This window comes from Anopheles gambiae, chromosome 3 (genome assembly GCF_943734735.2).
Source record: "Anopheles gambiae chromosome 3, idAnoGambNW_F1_1, whole genome shotgun sequence".
In the NCBI taxonomy this organism is placed as follows: Eukaryota; Metazoa; Arthropoda; class Insecta; order Diptera; family Culicidae; genus Anopheles; species Anopheles gambiae.
The window spans coordinates 65,902,794-65,923,088 of NC_064602.1; the positions used below are offsets into that span (position 1 = coordinate 65,902,794).

Below are 20,295 nucleotides of genomic sequence, written 5' to 3' on the forward strand. Positions count from 1 at the left end.
GCATCCCACCAGAGTCCGGTAATCGTTCTGAGAAAATTGATTTTTTTTTTGTACACTTCTGTACCAGATAGTACAAACAGATAGTTCTGTACCAGCAAAAAGTATTCGTCCATCAGATTTTTGGCGTAATGTGCGTATGAAAACAAAGGATATGGAACCAAAAAATGTCCTAAACTTGTTTCTCATTGCATTTATGACTATTTGTGACTACTTGCACACTGCAAGAACTCATTTGAACTTTTCAACAGGCGTATTTTTGATCCACTCTTCCTACAAGACATGTTACAATTATTCTCTGGTAGAAATATTGCATTTCCGGACTACGTGGCCAAGTTCCATTGAAAAAATGGCAACTGATATCATATTCTCAGTCTACTAAATCATTTTCATCAGTTTGGTTTCAGCTGGTTTGGTGTTTCAGGCAAATGACAATGCTCTGTATGTTCTCCAGCTCGACTGGTCTTGAAACATGTGATACATTTTAAGTACAATTTCTCAGAACTGGGACTCAAAATACTTAAAAACTGCATTAATATGTCTCCCCTTCTCGTCTCCAATAAATTTGAATCATTTTTCTAGCTCACCTTTCCTCACTGAGTCCTAGTTTCATGGTATGACGTTACACGAGATTTTGCTGCTGCATCTTAGTAGACTGTTTTCGCTATGGTAGACGTCGGTCGTTTGATCTTGGCGATTTAAACATGTTTTAAAATGTTAGTAGAGTCTAATTCAAAATAAATTCCTGAATTATTTGATGCACCTTAACAGATTTGGCCACTTTCTGTGTATGATATTATTCAAACAAAACATGTTTGTAACAACTCAATCATTCAAGCTATTACATGACCAGCTACGATGCAGCATGACCCATGAACCAAATGTAACCCATCTCTTTTCCTGATCTTATTGGCCATCACAAAATGCACATTAAGCCGCCTCTTTCGTTAGATTAACCGTCAAGAATGGCTGATTAAATGGCAGTTTGTCACACGATTAGTGTCAGAAAAATGGCCAAACTCTGATCAAATGAAGCACCAAGGCCTCTCACACATTTTGTAACCATCAAAAATGGGTACGATAGGTTATGCATCAGTTAAAGACACGATTTTCGCCATCATGCTCCAATTTTTTAACTCCACCGCCTTCAGTGCCTCTCTGACCGCTTGAAGTGCAATTAAAACAACAGAAATGCATTAATTTAGAAGAAAGTCATCAGTAGATTGATAATAATAAATTTAATTCACGTCTACGTAGTATTTGTCCAGCGTAAATAATTAAAAAGCTGGATGGATGAATACTTTTTGCGCGCCCATTAAACGATTATTTTTAGGTTTTTATGTATTTGGGTTGCTATTGCACTTTTTAAATGCTTATTTTTTAGCAAAACGTGTGTATTGATGGTCCCTTTATCAAACCTCATCATTACTTTTATCGCCTCATACGTATTGCGGCCATAATTCGCCTTTTTTTGTAAAATATTCAGCTAGACGAAGGATAGCTGTTTGGACTGACTGTAAGTAAGTGAACACCATAAAAAAGTAAAATTAACAGTTTTAAATCTCCGTTTTGTATCACTAGCTGTATTGATATCCATGCTCAATTAATTGCACAATTGATAGGCCATGTTTTTCTAAAATGTAAGGCTCTTATTCTACTGAAAACTCTCGTGTTTGAACTTCTCCTATCTCCTATCTCCTATCCTATCTCCTGACAATCGTTCTCTTCGAAGCTATACCGAAGCAAGCTACCACACACCGAACGACAAGAGTGGCGTTCAGATTACACTTTTTTTGTACGAAAGTTATTAAAGACTGCGTTATTTGATGAAACTTATTCTATTTTATAACATTTTACAGAAAAATGATGCTTTCAACACATGTCAACACAACTATCAACAACATCAACACAACACAGATTGCAAAATAACAACGAGAAACCTGATTTATTGAGTTGTAAACTACGCACCACGACCAATACGACAGTTGTTAACAAAACATCCATAGCATACTGCGATATTTGGTACACCCAAGGTTAGTTGTTCCAATTATAGACATGAGGGAAGGTAGATAAAGACAAACACTGCGGGTAAGATGGACACTTCTCATAAATACATTGTTGCTACGGATGTAGCTATCTATTCATTATGAGTAGCTTGGTAGACGTTTTTAGAACTGGCTTTGTGTTTATATTTATTTGCGCAGTTTAAAAATTCGTCTGTCCTTTCTGGTTAAACTTTTGCTACTTCTATTCGAGCTGTCCTTGACAGCACGTTGTCGTTATCAACACTCGCTTGGCTAATTCACACGAGGTCGAATTCGTGCCAACACCCCACCCCGTAAATCCTTAGTGAAGCAGGATTTGCTTAAAATAAGCACGATATAAAAATCTCCTGCTTTCGTTAAGGCCTTCAAATACCTCATAAGGTTTCGTATTTCAACGGTCTCCTCCGCGTTTCGCCGGTATAGAAATTGTTTTGTGGGTAACCACCTATCTTCTTTTTCTAGGTGTGCTTTGTGCCTTTCGTATTGCACATATATAGGATTACGCTTACGCTTCCCTACATTCAACCTGTCGATCAACCTTCGTCGATCTGGACATGATCCAACGTTTTGCAGCTTTTCTCTACCACTTGCTTGTGGGATACAAAAACGTAGATCAATTCGACTTGTGGTACACCTGTCTCGCAACGCGCATGCTGTAATCATAACCTTATTTGTGATCGTGTCGGTGAGTGTGTGTGTCGTTTGATCCCTAACTTGCACATTCTTCTGTTTTAGATTTGTTTCAACAACAATGCTGCTAATGGATTGTATTCGGCTTTTACGGTTTTCACAGCCGATACTGCAAGCTGTCCATCTCAATCTGAATCTCTCCGTCGTGTGCTTGGCGATGCTGTCGATCTTGGGTGGTGCCATCAATTCGGTGGGATGTGTTCCGGCCAAAAACTTCAACTCCCCTTTCAGGGAAGGCAGATAAATTTGGTGATATCGCGGAGATGCGGCAGCAGACAAAACGAGTTTGTCCACACTCGTTACAAAAAACAGCTAAGTTTGCTGCTTCACGAACAATATTTCACCAAAATAATCCATAACTTTGCTCACTTTCAGGGACTGTCGATTCTACCGTTCCTGAAAGGGGAGTCAAGGTTAACGATCGGTACACAACAAACCGATCCGATAGCAACACGGCAGATGAGTGTTGGCACGATATCGATTGCGTGTGATCGGACAGGGAACAGTATTATTTACAAACATCAAGCTGACTTGACAACTCGATCAAATACCCAAAATACCCGGCAGATAGCGTACAAGATTCACAAAGAGAGATAACACGATTAGATTGTGCGACAACCAGTTCTCCGAAATATGGGCCAATTCGCGAGCAGGTCAAATAGGGTCAAGTAGCACAGCTGATCGAGGAACAGGGCGCCATCGCGAAACGCAGTTAGTAGTAAAAGTTAAGCTAGAAAAGACAAAAGAATTTTTAAACTGATCAGTGATAAATTTATACGCGAGCGACAGTTGTAGAAACGTTTGTGAAAAGCTACTCAAAATAGACAGATTGCTACATCCGTAGCAACATACATAAAAAAAGTAATGTTGTGCGAGTTGCGCATTGCGTTTGCTGCTTGGGCAAACTGACATATGTCACAGGGATTGGGTTTGTCGCTTGGGTTTGCATTTTTTGTGACAGTAGAATTAGCAGTGCGACACGCACACATTGAAATGATAATAAATGAACTTTAGTCTTGCATGCGACATCAACGAAGAAAGATCGTCTTGTCCGTGAGGGCTCCCGATTTATGGTGAAAGAAAACCTACTACCCCACCCCCTCAAGTTACAGTCCACCGCTAGAGACACAACATTGTGGTCCTACGGAACCGGATAAAGTTACCCAGTGTTGTGATAAGTGGTTTGTCTTTCTCGCGTAAAGTCGGTACAAAGGAACATCCGAGACCGGGTGTTAAGGGCTCTAGACGCCCTACAGTGACGTGACTTTTGGTGCGTTACTACTGACAAACAGATCAAACAGTATCCGTAAACGCGAGTGTTTTCGGTCAGTGCTGTTCGACGGAAGCTGCCTGAGGGCATTCCAGACAACAAGAAGGGAAAAGTGTTCTTTTCAGGAGAAGTGTTTGGCTTGGGTTTTAGCGGTTGCAAATGGCGTGCCGGTGCAAGTGAATGTGTGTTAGTGCGTTCAGCTTGGTATCGTTTCGTGTGCAATTGCGCAGTGGCGCAAGCGAATGTACGTGTACGTGTATGCGCGTGTGTGTGTGACAGCTTAGCTTGGCGCGGATTCTTGTGCAAAGGCTCGATACGACGTTGATGGTGTGTGTGCATGTGTAACGAACGATGCCATCACCATTTACTCGATCGAAAAAGCTAAAACGAACACCAGTTAAGCGTGGGACGACATCACCGAAACCAACATCATCACAACAACAGCTAGTAGAAGACAATTCCGACGAAATGGAGGTACAGCTGAAAGTGTTGGAGAAGCAACGGGAAGCAGTGTGTGGAAAGCTTAGTTGTGTGTGTGCAGCTTTGTGTGACAGTGCAGAGCAGCCTAACCTCAACGTAAAAAACGTGCACTTCCTTCAACTCCAGGAAAAGGCTTTAGAAAACATCTATAGTGAGTGAAACGAAATACAGAACAAAATCTACGAGTTAACGCTGCACGATGACCAAGACAAAGAGCAGAATGACAAATACATCGTGTTTCGATGCCGTAACGAAAGTTGAAGTAGCCGTTCCACCTGCTCTCCCACTGACCCAGCAGCAGGCTCAGCCCTACCTCCCTCCGTTGCAAGTGCCCCTACCGACCTTTGATGGGTCATACGAAAAGTGGTATTCGTTCAAGGCGATGTTCACCACGGTGATGAACCGATACCAGCAAGAAGAACCGGCCCTGAAGCTTTTTCATTTGCGAAACTGCCTTGTCGGAAAGGCGGCTGGTATCATCGACGATGAGCTGGTAAACAACAACGACTACGAAGCTGCCTGGAAGGTTCTCACTCAGCGGTATGAAGACAAAAGAGTGGTTGTGGATAAGCACATTGAAAACCTTTTCAGCTTACCCAAGATCAACCAGTACAATGCTTCGAGCCTTCGTAAAGTGATTGACACCTGCACTAAAAACGTTGAGGCGTTGAAGAATCAGAACCTTCCGGTAGGTGGTCTCGGTGAGCAAATGTTGGTCAACCTTATAGCTGGTAAGTTAGACAAGAAGTTGCGAGTGGCTTGGGAGACGAAACAAAGGAAGAACTTACTTTCTTCCTACGCCGCTATGATGGAGTTTTTGGAGGAGCAGTGTCGAATTTCTGAGAAGCTCGATACCAGCGTGAAAACATCGACGGAAAGTACGAAGCCGAAAACAGTGGCAAGGAGCCTGGTAGTGAGTGAACCTAAACCGTTAGCGAAGTGTCCAGTATGCAGTGCTGCTCATGAACTCCGAGCTTGTGAACTTTTCAGGGCTAAAGGTGTTAAGGAAAGGTTCGAGATTGCAAAACGGTGCGGTGTTTGCTTCAATTGTCTCTCCAAAGGCCATCAATTGCGAGCATGTTTATCCAGTTCTTGCCGTCGTTGCGGTAAGAAACATCATAGCTTACTCCATGAAGATTCCCCAAGTCAGGTTGCAACTAACGTAGGTCAAACGACATCTAGTGAATCAGTGATAGAAGAATCCCAAACAGCCAACGTACAAGCTGAAACACCGACAACCCTGTGCGCGAGTGACGTGGAACCGGAGAAGCAGACCGTCCTTTCGACTGCCATTGTTTTAGTGGATGGTTTGTGCGATTCTCCCTACCCTTGTAGAGTGGTATTAGACTCTGCTTCGCAGATGAACTTTGTCACCGAGCGATTTGCAAACCTTCTCTCCCTTAAGACAAAACCCGCTGACGTCACGGTCAGTGGTCTGAACGGCAATAGAACTCATCTTTGCCGTAAACTGCGCACGACGATCAGGTCTCGTGCCAGTGACTTTACAGCTGAGTTAGACTTCCTAGTGACACCACGAATCACTGGGGAACTTCCGACGAAGTCTTTCGACATATCACAGTGGCCCATCTCGAGCGAACAGGTGCTGGCCAACCCTACCTTTAACAGAAGAGGACCTGTCGATATGCTGATTGGCGCTGGAAGTTTTTGGAACCTGATGCTTGACGGCCGATGTGAACTCGGTCCGAACCGACCTGCGCTGCGATACACAAAGCTGGGTTGGATCGCTGGAGGTGTGATCGCGAGCGACACGACGGTCGTTGCGCGTACACTTTGCCAAACTGCTGACGATGAGCCGCTCATCGAACTGCTGAGGAACTTCTACAAGGTAGAATCCTGCGACGAGCTCCGCCCTTCCCCGAAGGCTGATGACGAAGCGTGCCTGGAACACTTCCGGCGCACACACGAGCGAACTGAGGAGGGACGGTATTTATTTATTTTATTTATTTTTATTTTATTAATTGCTCGGCCACGTTGGGTTACAGCAATAGTACTTACTGACTATAGTATACAATTATTCACGAAGGAGTAGGAAGGAGTTTATGGTACGGAAAAGGAGCGAAGACGAGATCGGTAGACAGGATAGGAGAGGACAGCAGGAAGGGAAGGCGGAAGTGATTACATTAGTAAACGCTGCTACAGCTTGATTTATGTCATCATCAGTAAAGCACAAATCGGTACCGGCTAAAATATGATGAAGCTTTTGGTAGTCCAGTTTCCTAAAATTGAACATACGAGCCGTAGGTATTCGTTGAGAGGATGCAGGGCGAGAGTGCGTAAGGAGCACACTTGTCTCATGAGCAGGATGATGATTGTCTAGCGCGACGAGTGGAACAGGTGAAGCTATGACGGGGGAGCAGCGCTCCAAGAAGGCATAGCATTGGCAGCATTGGCAAATAGAAGGTCCAATTGACTTCTGCGTATATTTTTTATGCCAGATAATTGCGGCAAACCGTTTACCGACATTCCATCAAGCAGAGAAACATTTTCACTAGATACACCAGTAGGAATGAAGTGATTAACGCACGATGCAAACACATCCATATCAAGCTCAGATAGACAGAGAGGCGTATCTCGTCTAGTTTTGTGCGCAATCCTCATACTTTTTGATAGTAGATGTTTAGTTGATCGATCGAAGGGATGAGAGAGCGAGATGCGCCGGGAGTGCTCTCGCTGCAAGTTATTAACGGCGAAAGAGAGTCGGACGGATTATGTGTATTAGATGCAGGGTTAGCTTCCATCAATTCGGGTAAAGTCGGTAGTTCATGAGAATCTTCAGCCGGATCAGCCGGTTTACGCTTGCTGAAAGTACTGCGTATAAGGCAAGCTCATAGGGCCATGAGCTGGCGAAATAGTGAAATCAGCGTTTCGCAGTTGTGTCGTGTGGTTGATAGAAGGTGGCGAGGAATGATGATCCGATTCACGATTAATAGGCGCAGAAGGTGCAAGGGATGCTGCAGTAGTGGGTCGCCAAATATTGACGGAGCGGGGATTTAGGTCGATGAACTCCTTAAAAGAGATCCCGCGAGGCCAGGTTGAAGCAGCCAAAGCAATAGCCCGGTGCGAATCCGGTACACCAATTTTAAAAGATACGTAGGAGAGCGTAGAAAGATCCCGGTCGCGTCGAACAAGGCTATATACCAAGATGTCGTCTGTCCCTATGTTAGAACAGGCCATTTCACGGATCGCTTCAATCGGAGTATCAGGAGCAATACGGGAGATAAAGACCCAAGTACGGGGTGGGCGTTCAGGAACGGTCGTAATATTATTGCAGGACAACCCTGTGCCCGATGAAAGCATAGCGCGTGTAACGGTATTGGTAGGCGATGGGTCGGGAGAGCGATCCAACAATCGACGTTTAGAAGAATTCTCACCAACAGCTTGATGGGTGAGCTTAGAGGCCGCAACTGGAATCGTGGTCGTTGAGTGCGTAGCAGGAATCGCAGAATGGTGAGCACTCGATGTAGTGGTATGCATGGCAAGATGAGAGTTGAGCTTGTTCATTAGTGAGTTGAAGGAAGTGAGAAGCTCACGGTGCATGAGATCAAGCTCCTTGATGCCATGCTTAACTTCATCAAGCGTTGTGAGTAGTGGAGCCTGTGAGTAGTTGCGTTCCATTGAGTGAGAAGCAGTAAGTGAGTCGATGAAATCTTTCACGGAACGAATTGACGATGCTGATTCCTGTTTCATCAAAGCTATCTCGTTTCTAAAACAATCCAGTGAAGAGGAAAGTTCAAGTCGCAAGCCAGCTGATGCCGCCTGCACAGAGCGTGAGGAATCGCGGAAATCGGACTGCAACGATTCCAACAGGTAGGCAGCGTCACGAGAAAGGCCGTGCGAGAAGCGTAAAGTGTCAACGGCCCGCAAACGCTGAGCACAATCCGCGCAAGCCCAGAATAAATTTTGTGATTTCTTAAAATCACGCAGGAGCGGGGTTGAAAGTCCAATGCACTTATCGTGGTAATAGTGTTCACAAAGACCGAAGCACGGAATTGGATCGTTGCTAATAGCACCTTCACATTTCTTACAGATCACAGACGCCATCGCAAAATAGACCAAAGTTCGACGGAACAGTGAGTGATCACAACAACCGCAGGCGGATTGCAATATCGATATCCTACGATATCCGTTCAACGAACGTAAACGCGAGCTTGGCGGCTCGCGAGACACAGCGCTGCGACGTTTTCTGGCTTTGGAGCGAAAACTTGACAAGCAGCCGGACTTAAAGGAGCAATATTCGCGGTTCATCCGAGAATATGAGGATCTCGGACACATGCGCGAGATTGTGGAAACACCGAATGACGACCCAGGATCGGTGTTTTATCTACCGCACCACTGCGTGCTGCGGCCTACGAGCACGACAACCAAGCTGCGAGTCGTGTTTGATGGATCAGCGAAGACGTCAACCGGCGTCTCGATCAACGACGTTTTGATGACTGGACCGACGGTTCAGAACGATCTTACTGCAATTTTGCTTCGTTTCAGAGGATTTCAGTACATCTTCACACTCGACATTCCGAAGATGTTTCGTCAAGTGGTGGTCCATCCGGATAACACAAGGTACCAGCGAATCTTTTGGAGGTACAATCGGAACGACCCACTTACGGTGCGAGAGCTGCTGACAGTTACGTATGGCTTGGGACCTTCCCCGTTTCAAGCAACCATGGCTCTGAAGCAAGCTGCAAAAGATCATCACGATGAGTTCCCAAGGGCCGCAGAGGTGGTCAATAGGGAGACATACATGGATGATATCCTGACTGGTGCCGATACCCTTGCTGAGGCTTGCCAACTACAGCGAGATGTGACTGGACTACTAGCGAAAGCCTGCTTCAGCGCTCACAAGTGGTGCGCCAACCATTCAGATATCGTTTTAGGTGTAGCTGAAGAACAACGAGGAGACACTTTCGAGGTTACGGACGACACCTCGAAGACCATCGTTAAGACACTGGGCGTGACATGGAACCCGTTGGAGGACTGGTTCTCGGTGTCCGTTCCTGACTTTGACAACCCAGAAGGAATGACTCGAAGGAAACTTCTGAGTCAACTGGCCAAAATCTTCGACCCACTTGGATTCTTTGGCCCAGTAATCACCTACGCGAAGCTGATCTTGCGAGAAGTAGGTGAACTACAAATCGATTGGGACGACTCCATCCCAACCGAAATCGACGAGAAGTGGCGAAACTTTCGGACCGAGATGACATCACTGAGGGAAATCCGAGTTCCGAGATGGATTTCCTGGAAGGATGTGTTCCAGCTGAGACTACAAGGGTTCGCTAACGCATCCGACCAAGCCTACGATGCCTGCTTGTACGTGCAGGGCACTTTCACCGACGAGGAGTCCAAGATGCAGCTTGTTTGCAGCAAGTCTCGGATCCTACCGAAAAAACGAAGTCCGAAGGAGAAGGCCATCACGACCCCTCGAGCCGAACTGTTAGCGGCACTGTTACTGGCTCGAATGGTTGTGAAGTTCCTGAACGCTACGGAGCTTAAGTTTGAATCAGTACATCTTTGGAGCGACTCAAAAATCGTCTTGGCTTGGGTCAAGAAAACGCCAGAACTACTGCAGACATACGTATCAAATCGGGTAAGCGAGATCCAGCAGCTTAGCCAATCCTTCCACTGGCATTACATTTCCACACATGACAACCCGGCCGATTTGATTTCACGTGGAGTTACATCGAGGAAATTAATAGGTTCAACTATTTGGTGGCGGCCCCGACCAACACAGCACCTCATGAAGGATGAGGACGAAGTGGAAATTCCGGATAATGAGCTGCCGGAAATGCGAGCCGGAGTGGCTTTAGCCATGACTGTTCCGATCGAACGTTTTCCGATCTTTGACAGGTTGAGCAGTTACACACAGATTGTAAGGAGTATGGCCTACTTGGTGCGACTAACTAGGTTCATCAAGTCACGCAAAAGGGAGGTGGTAAAGGGCCGACTGACAGCGAAGGAAGTGCGTACAGCGACGCTCTTAATAGTACGAGACTTTCCAGCCCGAAATCATCGCACTTATGGACGGTGCGAATACAAAACATCGACTTAATGGACTACAAGCGTTTTTGGATCCTGACGATGGGATCATACGAGTTGGAGGCAGAATCAAGCGAGCCTTCATACCTTACGACAGTCGACATCAGATGCTGTTGCCGGCTAAGCATCCAATCAGTGAAGCTCTCGTTCGCGAACTACACATCGACAACCTACACATCGGGCAAAGAGGTTTGCTTGCAGTTGTACGTCAACGGTACTGGCCACTGAATGTGAAGAATACTATTCGAAAGGTGATACGGAAGTGCATCGTGTGTTTCAAGGCAAATCCGTTGAAGACGACGCAACTGATGGGTGACCTACCGTCGTATCGCGTCCAGCCAGCCCCCGTCTTTTCGAATACCGGTGTGGACTACGCCGGTCCCTTCTGGATAAAATCAACGACTTCTCGCAAACCGCAAATCACCAAGGCGTACGTGTGCTTGTTTGTGTGTTTGCAGACTCGGGCGGTTCACTTGGAATTGGTTTCAGACTTGACGACAGACGCCTTTCTTGCGGGTTTGAGACGGTTCATCAGTCGACGTGGATGCCCAAAAACGATACGCTCTGACAATGCGACTAATTTTGTCGGAGCTAAAATCGAGCTACATGAACTTTGGCGTATGTTCGAGAACGATTGCGCTACGAAAAAGATCACCAACTATTGCATCGACAAGGGTATTGACTGGTCGTTCATACCACCACGAAGCCCACACTTTGGCGGTATTTGGGAGGCTGGTGTGAAGCAGGTCAAATACCACTTAAAACGTATTGTTGGCGATAGGAAGCTGTCTTACGAGGAGCTTTACACGACATTAACCCAGATAGAAGCGGTACTAAACTCTCGTCCCTTGGTACCGAGTTCAGATGACCCATCCGACTACACTGCGATCACGCCTGCACATTTCCTGATCGGACGTGAGATGCAGCCATTTCCTGAACCTGACTACTCTACCTTGAAGGAAAATCATCTCTCACGATGGCAGTTAGTGCAGTCCATGCTGCAACACTTCTGGAAACGATGAACCGCCGAATATCTGCCGGAGCTGCAGAATCGATCGAAATGGCTGAAGCGGAAGGTGATTAAAGTAGGATCACTTGTGCTACTAGCTGACCAGAATGCGCCACTACTGCAGTGGCCACTTGCCAGAATCGTTGCCACACACCCTGGAGACGATGGTACAATTCGTGTCGTTACCGTTAAGACAGCGAATGGAGCGGAATTCAAGCGTGCGGTAACTGAGGTCTGTTTTCTACCGTTAGAGGAGGATGAAAATTGAAATGACATTTCAACGCCGGGGAGGATGTTGTGCGAGTTGCGCATTGCGTTTGCTGCTTGGGCAAACTGACATATGTCACAGGGATTGGGCTTGTCGCTTGTAAAAGGATTTTACGTGTAATCAGTGAATAATTCCCTTTTATTAGTATTTTAGAAACGAAATGCCGTCGGAGAAGAAAGAAACAGCTTTCAAACGCAAACAAACAGTTTACTATGCTCTTGCTTTCAGAAATCCAATGGTAGCGGCACACGATTCGATCGTAGTGGCATATGATTCGACCATAGTGGAACGCGATTCAACCGTACTGGCACGCGATTCAACTGGGGATGCACGCATTCGATCGTAGTGGCAAGCGATTCGAAGCAGGCGGTTTACGATTCGAACGTAGCTGGAAACAGGTGTAAATGAACTTTAGTCTTGCATGCGACATCAACGAAGAAAGATCGTCTTGTCCGTGAGGGCTCCCGATTTATGGTGAAAGAAAACCTACTACCCCACCCCCTCAAGTTACAGTCCACCGCTAGAGACACAACAAGTAATTTTCGCAAAATTCAATAATGCAGCATCCAAACTTAAAATAAACAACACATATGAAGAAAATGGGATAATATATGCAAAATTGGTTAAATCCACGAACAAAATAAATTTTCAATCGTGCGCACCTTTGTGGATTTAATTTGATTACTACGGATCTTAAGCTCTGTAACTTGTATTGTTTATTTTTTTTTATTACATGAATAAATTTATTTATTCATGTAATAAAAAGTTTTACATGAATAAATTGTCGTGACTATAAACCAATAAACTGGCTTAAAAAAAAGAATGAAATTTAAAAAAAATCTTGTTTTCTGGTAGTTCAAACATCTTGACACCAAAGCGAGAAAGACGAACACCTTGTTGTAAGAAAAGATGGACAACAAATTTATTACTTTATTTTACTTCTCATATCAATGATGAATAGATTTAACCAAATAAGGGTATTTGTAAGATATACATCTTCCAGCAACTAGAAAAATCATGGAAATATGCGAGAAACGGCACACCAGTCAAAATAGCAGCCTTTCGCTATTACTCACTCGAAGATTAAGCAATTAAAAGATGAGGTATTCAAACGACATCGTTCAGGAATAAACGAAAGATTCTATGAGATTAGAAATATCAAAAATTTTGAAATGGTAGAAAAATTTCTTTAACTTTTATCACAAGAAAATAATGAGGTCGTGGACTTTTCGCGTAGTAATTTCCTAAACGGAAATTTTAGTCTGTTGTTCTGTAAACTCGAGCAACGTCAGCTGTTTGTGCGCGATATTTCAATAATACTTTAGATTCTGCATTATTCAAGGTGTTATGAGTGGCGCTTTCAATTCCTTAATTAACCAATGAATGAAACGCGAATTGGTTTATATACGTACCAGGTCGTTGAAAGCAGTAGAATATGATAGAATTCTATAAACCTTCATCCGTCTTACCCGAACATTTCAAAACTGCACGAGAAAAACATGTTTTTAAATCATGAAAAAACACAAAAATAGATAGAAACATAAAAGTATCAACGCATTTCTGATAAAACATGAGTGTAAGATAATGTATGCATATTCTCATGTTCCTAGCATTGCATATACATAACTAGATTTTTGCCATTTTCCTTAACGTGTCCCTCTTTTCCTTCCTTCCCGTAAGGAAAAAAGTCATATTTTCGATAAAATGTCGGTAAATATTTATGTGAATAGGGTAACTGTACCAGTTTTCGGCAGGCTATTGCAGCAGTTTCACAAAAATTGCTCACACATCAATATTTTTTATTATTTTTCTTGGAAGTGTTGTTATTCTGGTTGATAAACTATCATAGTATGTTACAATATTTTTTATTTGCCGGTTCAAAGCCGTTTTTCAAAAATATTCGTGAAAATGCAAACATTGATTTTGCTCCTATTTTCGGCAGTTTGTTCCTGTTTTCGGCAGGCTGTGTTCCTATTTTCGGCAGCGCGAATACGGGTCAGAAAATGTTTGTATCAATGTGAATATGTACAAAAAATGTTTAAAGCAATTTAACACTCTTACTTTCCTAAGATTGGTGTTAAAAAGCACTTTAATTATTAATTTTATGTTGCTTATTTTGGCCCGTTTTTACAGCCATCTTGATGCGACGTTTAAACAGAGCAGCCATTGACAGTTTGATGGTTATAGCGTACGGTGCGAATTGGCTTACAAATATTTATTTTTCTCTTAAGTTAGTGCATTTTTTGTCGTAAAATTGGTGATATTTGGTACAAGAAAGGTCATATTATGTGTTGACATACGCATTGTAGTGTTCTGATCAATTTTAAAATGGATATTCAGCCAAATTCAAAGTGTGTTTTTGTTACGAGTTTCGGCAGGAGCCCACAACATTGAGCTGTCAAAAATGAACATTTACTGTGTACCTATTTTCGGCAGCATTTAAACTGAAAAATAACCTGTTTATCGTGATTTTAAAATTCCGAACAAGTTAGTATAAATTAAATAAGCATAAAATCTATAATATACACCACTTTTTCATTGTTTTACTGTTCTGATTCTCTTAATCACAAAACCTGCCGAACGATTGGCTGACAGCAAAGCTGCCGAAAAAAGCACAATTGATTTGATATTTTGGAAAATACGTAATGAAATGGTGTGAAACTTCGTATGTGAATATCAAATAAGTACACTTTCACTACAAAATTGTATTTTGTGAAATTTTTTACCGCATTTGTGCAGAATTTCACGTTTTTAGCTACCCTGCCGAAAATAGGTACACTGCCGAAAACTGGTACAGTTACCCTACGTAAAATAACTAATATTTTCCACCATAATGATGATTTTTAGATAAAATTATCGTTAGGTGCTTCGCTAATATCCTACAGTGCTACTCTTAGCAAAATTGTAAGTGTTGATCTCGGCAACACATTTTAAAAGGGTGATATTAAAAACAGTCGTCAATTCGTACGACTTAACAACATACCCGTCATGGGTTCAATTCCCAAATAGACCGCGCTGCCATATGTAGGACTGACTATCCTGCTATGGGGGGGGAATCAATTAGTCACTGAAAGCCAGGCCCACAAGTGGGTACAGGCAGGCCTTGACCGACATCGGTTGTTGAGCCAAAGAAGAAGAAGATATTTAAAAAAAACAGAAGTGGCCAGCACGTTCTGTGACGATAAAGGCATTGAACACATCAACTGCAGCGTTTCATTCCCAATCGAAAGGCCAGGCCGAGCTTGAGGTAGATTCGAGTACAGAAGGCATCGCATGACGAATCCAGAGCTGGGCCCCCGTACGCCTGTCCAAGTAATGTTCAATTGGGCGACCAAGACGCTTCGTCATCTGATGCGGCCTTCATCACCGTCGGAGTCTTCAGCGAAGAACGGCTACCCCCTAATGACGTTCTGGAGGTTTGTTTTACTCTAAAATATTTCGCAGCAATTAATGGAGTTGAATTGCAGGGTAGATCGTCCGCAGCATCGACACAATGTTATATTTTAAATTTATGTTAATAGAATATCGTTGTTTTCAATTTTTATTTGTCCATTGTACTTAAATTATAAGAGTTGGAAAAAACATATATTTTCCCGAAAACATAAAAACACGATTTGAGCATATGTTATGTTATACAAAGGACAAAAAACGACGTTTCTCTGTTGTTGTTCAAAATCGGCCAGTCGCTTTTCATTCGTCTGCACATCGTTTGTCTAACGCATGTACCCATCGTACCGTCTGCACACAAACATTCTATCTGGAGTTAATAACCGAGTCGATCCAATTCATGTGAGCATATACATAAATAATGATGGCTTGTTCTCCGATGGTACAATTTTCGCCATTCATATACAACCCCAGCAAATTATTTGTATCGCCATTAACCCAATATATCGGTGAACCAGGCTTTGTCACGCAGCTATTCGTATCAATTGTTTGTTCGTTGCGTATGCACATATGTTCCGGCAATAACCCTTTTGAAAGTCGAATACGTTGCTCCACAGATGGGTTACATTCGTAACTGAACAGCACGGAAAGTTCATTTACGGAAAAGTAATAAAAGGCTGTAAAAAAAGGTATGATTATAAATTGTTTGTAAATTTACTGACTAATAGCATTTGCTTACAGCTGAAATCATTGTATTCGACGTTTTTACGGCAGTTCAAAAATACGTTATGATCCTTAAAATAATACGGTTCTAATTGTGCATGAATAAACGGTGCCTCAGATTCGAGCTTTAAAATTGCGATATTATTGTAGACAGAATTTTCCATGTAGTCAGGATGTATAATGATATCTCGGATAGCAATGGTCTTCCTTGAGAAGAACATGACTCTAGAAGAATGTAACCTGGAAAGAGACAACCACATTGGAATTATTACGTGAAAACCGTTGTAGATGAATGATTGTAATCCGTTACTTACTTCAAATTGCTTGCACACTGTGCCAACGTGATTACGATATCTTTTTCTATCAATGCTCCTGCACATTCCTTGGATTTATCCGGACTTTCGTAAATCATTACCATGAAATCGCGAGTATTGCCTGGTATGAATTTCGTCATACCATTAATTTTACGACGCTCATTTGAATGCCGTTTGATGCATTCCGTTAGCTCAAATGAAATTTCTTCACCTTCTCCACGCATTGTTTCCGTAATCCATTCGCCGAATTTGGACAGTTTGACGAAAACATCAAATTTTTGTGAATCGCCGATTACAAAAAACGATGGAATTCCAATCACAAAAGGAACAATGAAGTTATCGGAAATAATATCCATGTAGATTATCTTTATTCTCCACTTCTGAAATAAATGAGGAACGAGTAGTACTATTTGATAAGAAATGTCTATTGTAGCATTACTATTGCAACGTATGCATTAAAAAGCGAATTAGTTGAATGAATGATAAACAAAACGGTAAAGATAAAAAGCCAAAATTTATAGGAAAATCTAACGATGATCAATATATCATATCACTATACAAATTCTACTAAATTGCCTACGCTAATTCCTACGCTAATTCCTTTGCTAATTCCTACAATAAATCCTACGCTGAATTCATACATTAAATTCTTATGCTACACATTTACTACCGGGTATGGGTTTTCGACTGGATCTTAAATTGTATCGGTTCCAGACCTGAACCAGGTCCAAATATCGTTTCGAATCCGAATCCAAAACAGTTCTTGGTACTATTCCTGAAAACAACTGCAATCGGAAGCTATTTCTGGATCAACATGGGTTCATGATCGGTTCCAGGACCGGTATGTGTCCAGTGTTAGTTACAGGTGTTCGAATCGTCTCTATAGTGTGAGTGTTAATCGCGGTAGTTAATTCTGCTCAATTTTATTTCCGATGTTCTCTTCTTGAAGTTCTCCTACGTTGTGTGTTTATTCTAATAACTATAGAACCGGTATGAACAAACCGGTTCTAACGCTAACGGTTTACCGCTAACGTTCACCGTTCCACGATCAACAAATTCAATATGATCTAAAACCGAACAACAGGTATTTTATGAGTTTACTTTCAGTTCCAGAAATGATTTGAATTCATGAGTAGCTTCTGAACCAGTATGGGTTCATGATAGGTTCCCAGACCAGTATGGGTTCATGATCGTTTCCAGGACCAGTATGGGTTCATGATCGTTTCCAGGACCAGTTTGCGTTCATGATAGGTACCAATGCTAGTATGTGTTCATGATCGTATCAAGAACCAGTATGAGTTCTTTGTCGGTTCTATGGCTGGTATAGGTTCATGATTGGTTTCAAGACTGTATTAGGTTCGTGGTAAGTTCCAGGGCTATCATGGTTTCATGATAGGTTATAAAGCCGGTATAGGTTCAGTTCCAGTACCGGTATGGGTTCGTGATTGGTTCCAGGCCAGGTATGGGTTCATAATCATTAGCTTCTGGACCTGTATAAGCAGTATTATTTGCTTAACAGGTTTGGGTTCAGTAGCGGTTCCTGAACCTGCATAGTTCCAGTAAGCAAGTTCAGGACCGGTATTAAGTCATGGCCAGCTTTAGAACTGGAAAACGTAATGTATTTATGTCAGGACCAGTATGGGTTTGATTTTGGTTTTACTTCTCTTAAGGGGTCGTCATAAATACCTAATTTCAATTGAGTTTGGGACTAACGTTTTCAGTGTACTATTTGCAGTAAAGGGGTTCTTTTAAATTTAGTTGCGTAGCCCTGTAACTTTGCAAAATTAACTAGTTTCTAATAAAACCACTTACCCGGTTTAAACCCAGTACTTGAAAAAATAAATGTATCTTTTACCTAGTTTTCATTTTTTATGCTAACAATGGGGTCCTTTCCGCGAAGGTTGTGAAGTCACCAAGAAGAATCCTCGTTACGTTCAAACTCATTTGTTATTCAAAAAAATATCAAAACTTTTATTTTGCGTTACGTAACAAAAGTTCAGCTCCCTCTCCCCCTTATCAGCGTTTCATTTTTTATGGATGACGCCTTGTGTGTAATTTTGTGGAAAAAAATACATAGTTTTCTATGCATTTTTAAATTTCAATATGATCTTATTGTTCAATAAAACTGTATTCTGAATATTAATGAGCAAAACATTGTCGGGTGAGTGGTTAGCTAAATTATGATAACGAAATTAATTATATTAATTAGTATATTGCACTAGTTTAGCCGTTGTTTCTGCAGTGATGTTGATTGTACGACGTATTTTCACAGGGGGATATCCATTCTGATAATATATAATACCAACGTCTCAACGAAACGCAAGGAATAAAGTATTTACCGGATAGAACCAAGCTTTCAGGTTCAATTTTCTTCCGCTCTTATTCAGAATTAGCAGAATCGTAAAAAGTATTTTATTTGGCCGTCACGATATGTACCACAATGGCGTACATTTTCGTGAATACAAAGAACTACATAATTAGGATCATTCACTATTCTACCCATAGCTTTCGTAAATAAATTGAAAAACTATCATTGTACTTTTTATGGTACAACTGTGGTAATATTCCTAAATTTTCGAACATTGAGTTGTTTTTTTAATGCAAACGTTATGTAAAATTTGAATGAAATGTTATGCTTTTGAGCATAGTTTTACTTACCCAATGTTCTTCGAAGTCATAGAAAACACACATCTGATGATCTACAAGAGACTGTCCTTGAGAAGAGAAAGCATAATCGTAGTATGGTTTACAAGTTTCTGCATTCTGTACATTAATACTCGCTGTCTGCTTTAAAGGCCCTGATGCTGGTATCAACGAAAGAACAAAATTCTTAAAAATTGTGAATGTAGTTTCAAAGATATTTACATTGACATACCACGTGCTCCAACTAAAGTTATCTTAGAGAAGCTTAATTTATCTTCCAGCCATAGACATGCCGGTTGAATGTTACTTTTTATGCTGAAAAATTAAAGTGAAATTTATTATCACTATCAGTAGTTTCTACAACAACGGAAAGATTTAACAGTTCTTACTCATCATTTATGTCGATCTTCAACAAACCAATATCATACAACGTGCTGCGTGAACTGTACATAGGGTGCACAATTTTCTTCGAGATGTTCAATCGTTCTCCGTCGATTATTACAAACAATTGGTTGCTGTATCAATACGAATGGAAAATATAACGCATTTTACACATATAGGCTTACACTAAGTGATAACTTACTTTTGTGAAGAAAGACAATTTCCAGGAGCAAGTACAAAACTTACTGAAATCAACACGCCTAGGCATAAAGTTCGCCCCCTTTCAGGAACAATCGAAACGATGTGCGGAAACTCGGGCAATAAACCATCTTTGTCGTTTTCAAACGGTGGTGTGTTCTGTGCTGCCGCTTCTTTCTTGTATCGTAATCCCTTTGTGTCTTGTATTTCTTGTAAAAGTTTTAACATATTTTTTAATTTATCTTCTTTCTTTTCTTTTTTCAAACACAATCGAATATTATGATATTCAAATTACCATGAATGTCTCTAATGTGTTCTCTTGTAAACCATGAATTGTTGTTGCCTGTCAAATAATGTATGCATATTTAGTAAGACATCTCCGAGACACATTCTACACAACTCACAGTGCACTGTTGCCAAAAACAACACACTAACCAGCACAGAAATATACGCAAACATCTTCCAGAAGAAGCAAAACGATCACTGACTGTAACGTTCGTTTAACACTTTAATCGTCTGATATCACAGTATTTCAGCTGAGCAGGTAGTGCGGTGGCACGAGAGTGATGAGAATGATATCTTTTCATGAAATTGTTATTTCTTTTTTGTTTCAGTTCAATTTTCGCTGTAGCCCATGCCGTTCTCATTTTTTTTTCTCATTCATTCCTTCTACATTAAAAATCTCTGAGTAACAGATGCAAAGCGGGAGAGTGAAAAAAACCGTCAAACCGGATCGCCACAACGTGGTGATAAAAATGTTAACGTGCACCGTTTCGTAAAAACTAGACTTATAAACCATCTGAAAGATAAACTAGTTTTCGGCTAACATGCTGATGCCC

At 41.8% G+C, this 20,295-nt stretch overlaps 2 protein-coding genes across 7 annotated transcripts; one reads left to right on the forward strand and one right to left on the reverse strand.

Annotated features, from left to right (window-relative positions):
* Positions 1-1,849: 1,849 nt before the first annotated feature.
* On the forward strand, positions 1,850-12,607 carry LOC133393243 (uncharacterized). 6 transcript variants are annotated; one of them, XR_009766042.1, is made up of 3 exons: positions 1,850-2,030; positions 2,505-8,460; positions 8,531-12,607. XR_009766042.1 is itself a non-coding variant. In XM_061657169.1 (2 exons), exon 2 carries the CDS (start codon positions 8,774-8,776, stop codon positions 10,544-10,546), a length of 1,773 nt encoding a protein of 590 aa, XP_061513153.1. In that variant the 5' UTR covers positions 2,290-8,460; positions 8,531-8,773; the 3' UTR covers positions 10,547-12,607. The 6 variants fall into 6 exon arrangements, 1 of the variants encoding a protein (XP_061513153.1); XR_009766043.1 differs by lacking the exon at positions 1,850-2,030 and having other exon boundaries at positions 2,281-2,697; positions 2,778-8,460; XR_009766041.1 differs by lacking the exon at positions 1,850-2,030 and adding an exon at positions 2,281-2,423.
* A 2,704-nt stretch (positions 12,608-15,311) lies between these two features.
* Positions 15,312-20,054, reverse strand: LOC133393244 (uncharacterized). Its single transcript, XM_061657170.1, has 9 exons — positions 19,861-20,054; positions 19,752-19,799; positions 19,461-19,665; positions 19,267-19,392; positions 19,110-19,192; positions 18,893-19,038; positions 16,235-16,614; positions 15,937-16,160; positions 15,312-15,874 (listed from the first exon to the last, which is right to left on the reverse strand). Exons 1-9 carry the CDS (start codon positions 19,913-19,915, stop codon positions 15,564-15,566), a joined length of 1,578 nt encoding a protein of 525 aa, XP_061513154.1. The 5' UTR covers positions 19,916-20,054; the 3' UTR covers positions 15,312-15,563.
* Between the last annotated feature and the right edge of the window lie 241 nt (positions 20,055-20,295).

Bases quoted from the DNA above. Each gene is read 5' to 3' on its own strand.
- LOC133393243 (XM_061657169.1), top strand. From the start codon at position 8,774: ATGCGCGAGATTGTGGAAACACCGAATGACGACCCAGGATCGGTGTTT.
- LOC133393244 (XM_061657170.1), bottom strand. From the start codon at position 19,915: ATGTTTGCGTATATTTCTGTGCTGGTTAGTGTGTTGTTTTTGGCAACA. The intron at 19,393-19,460 runs GTAAGTTATCAC...GTATTGATACAG, and splicing joins AATTGTCTTTCTTCACAAAA to CAACCAATTGTTTGTAATAA. The intron at 16,615-18,892 runs GTAAGTAAAACT...CATTTATTTCAG, and splicing joins ATGACTTCGAAGAACATTGG to AAGTGGAGAATAAAGATAAT.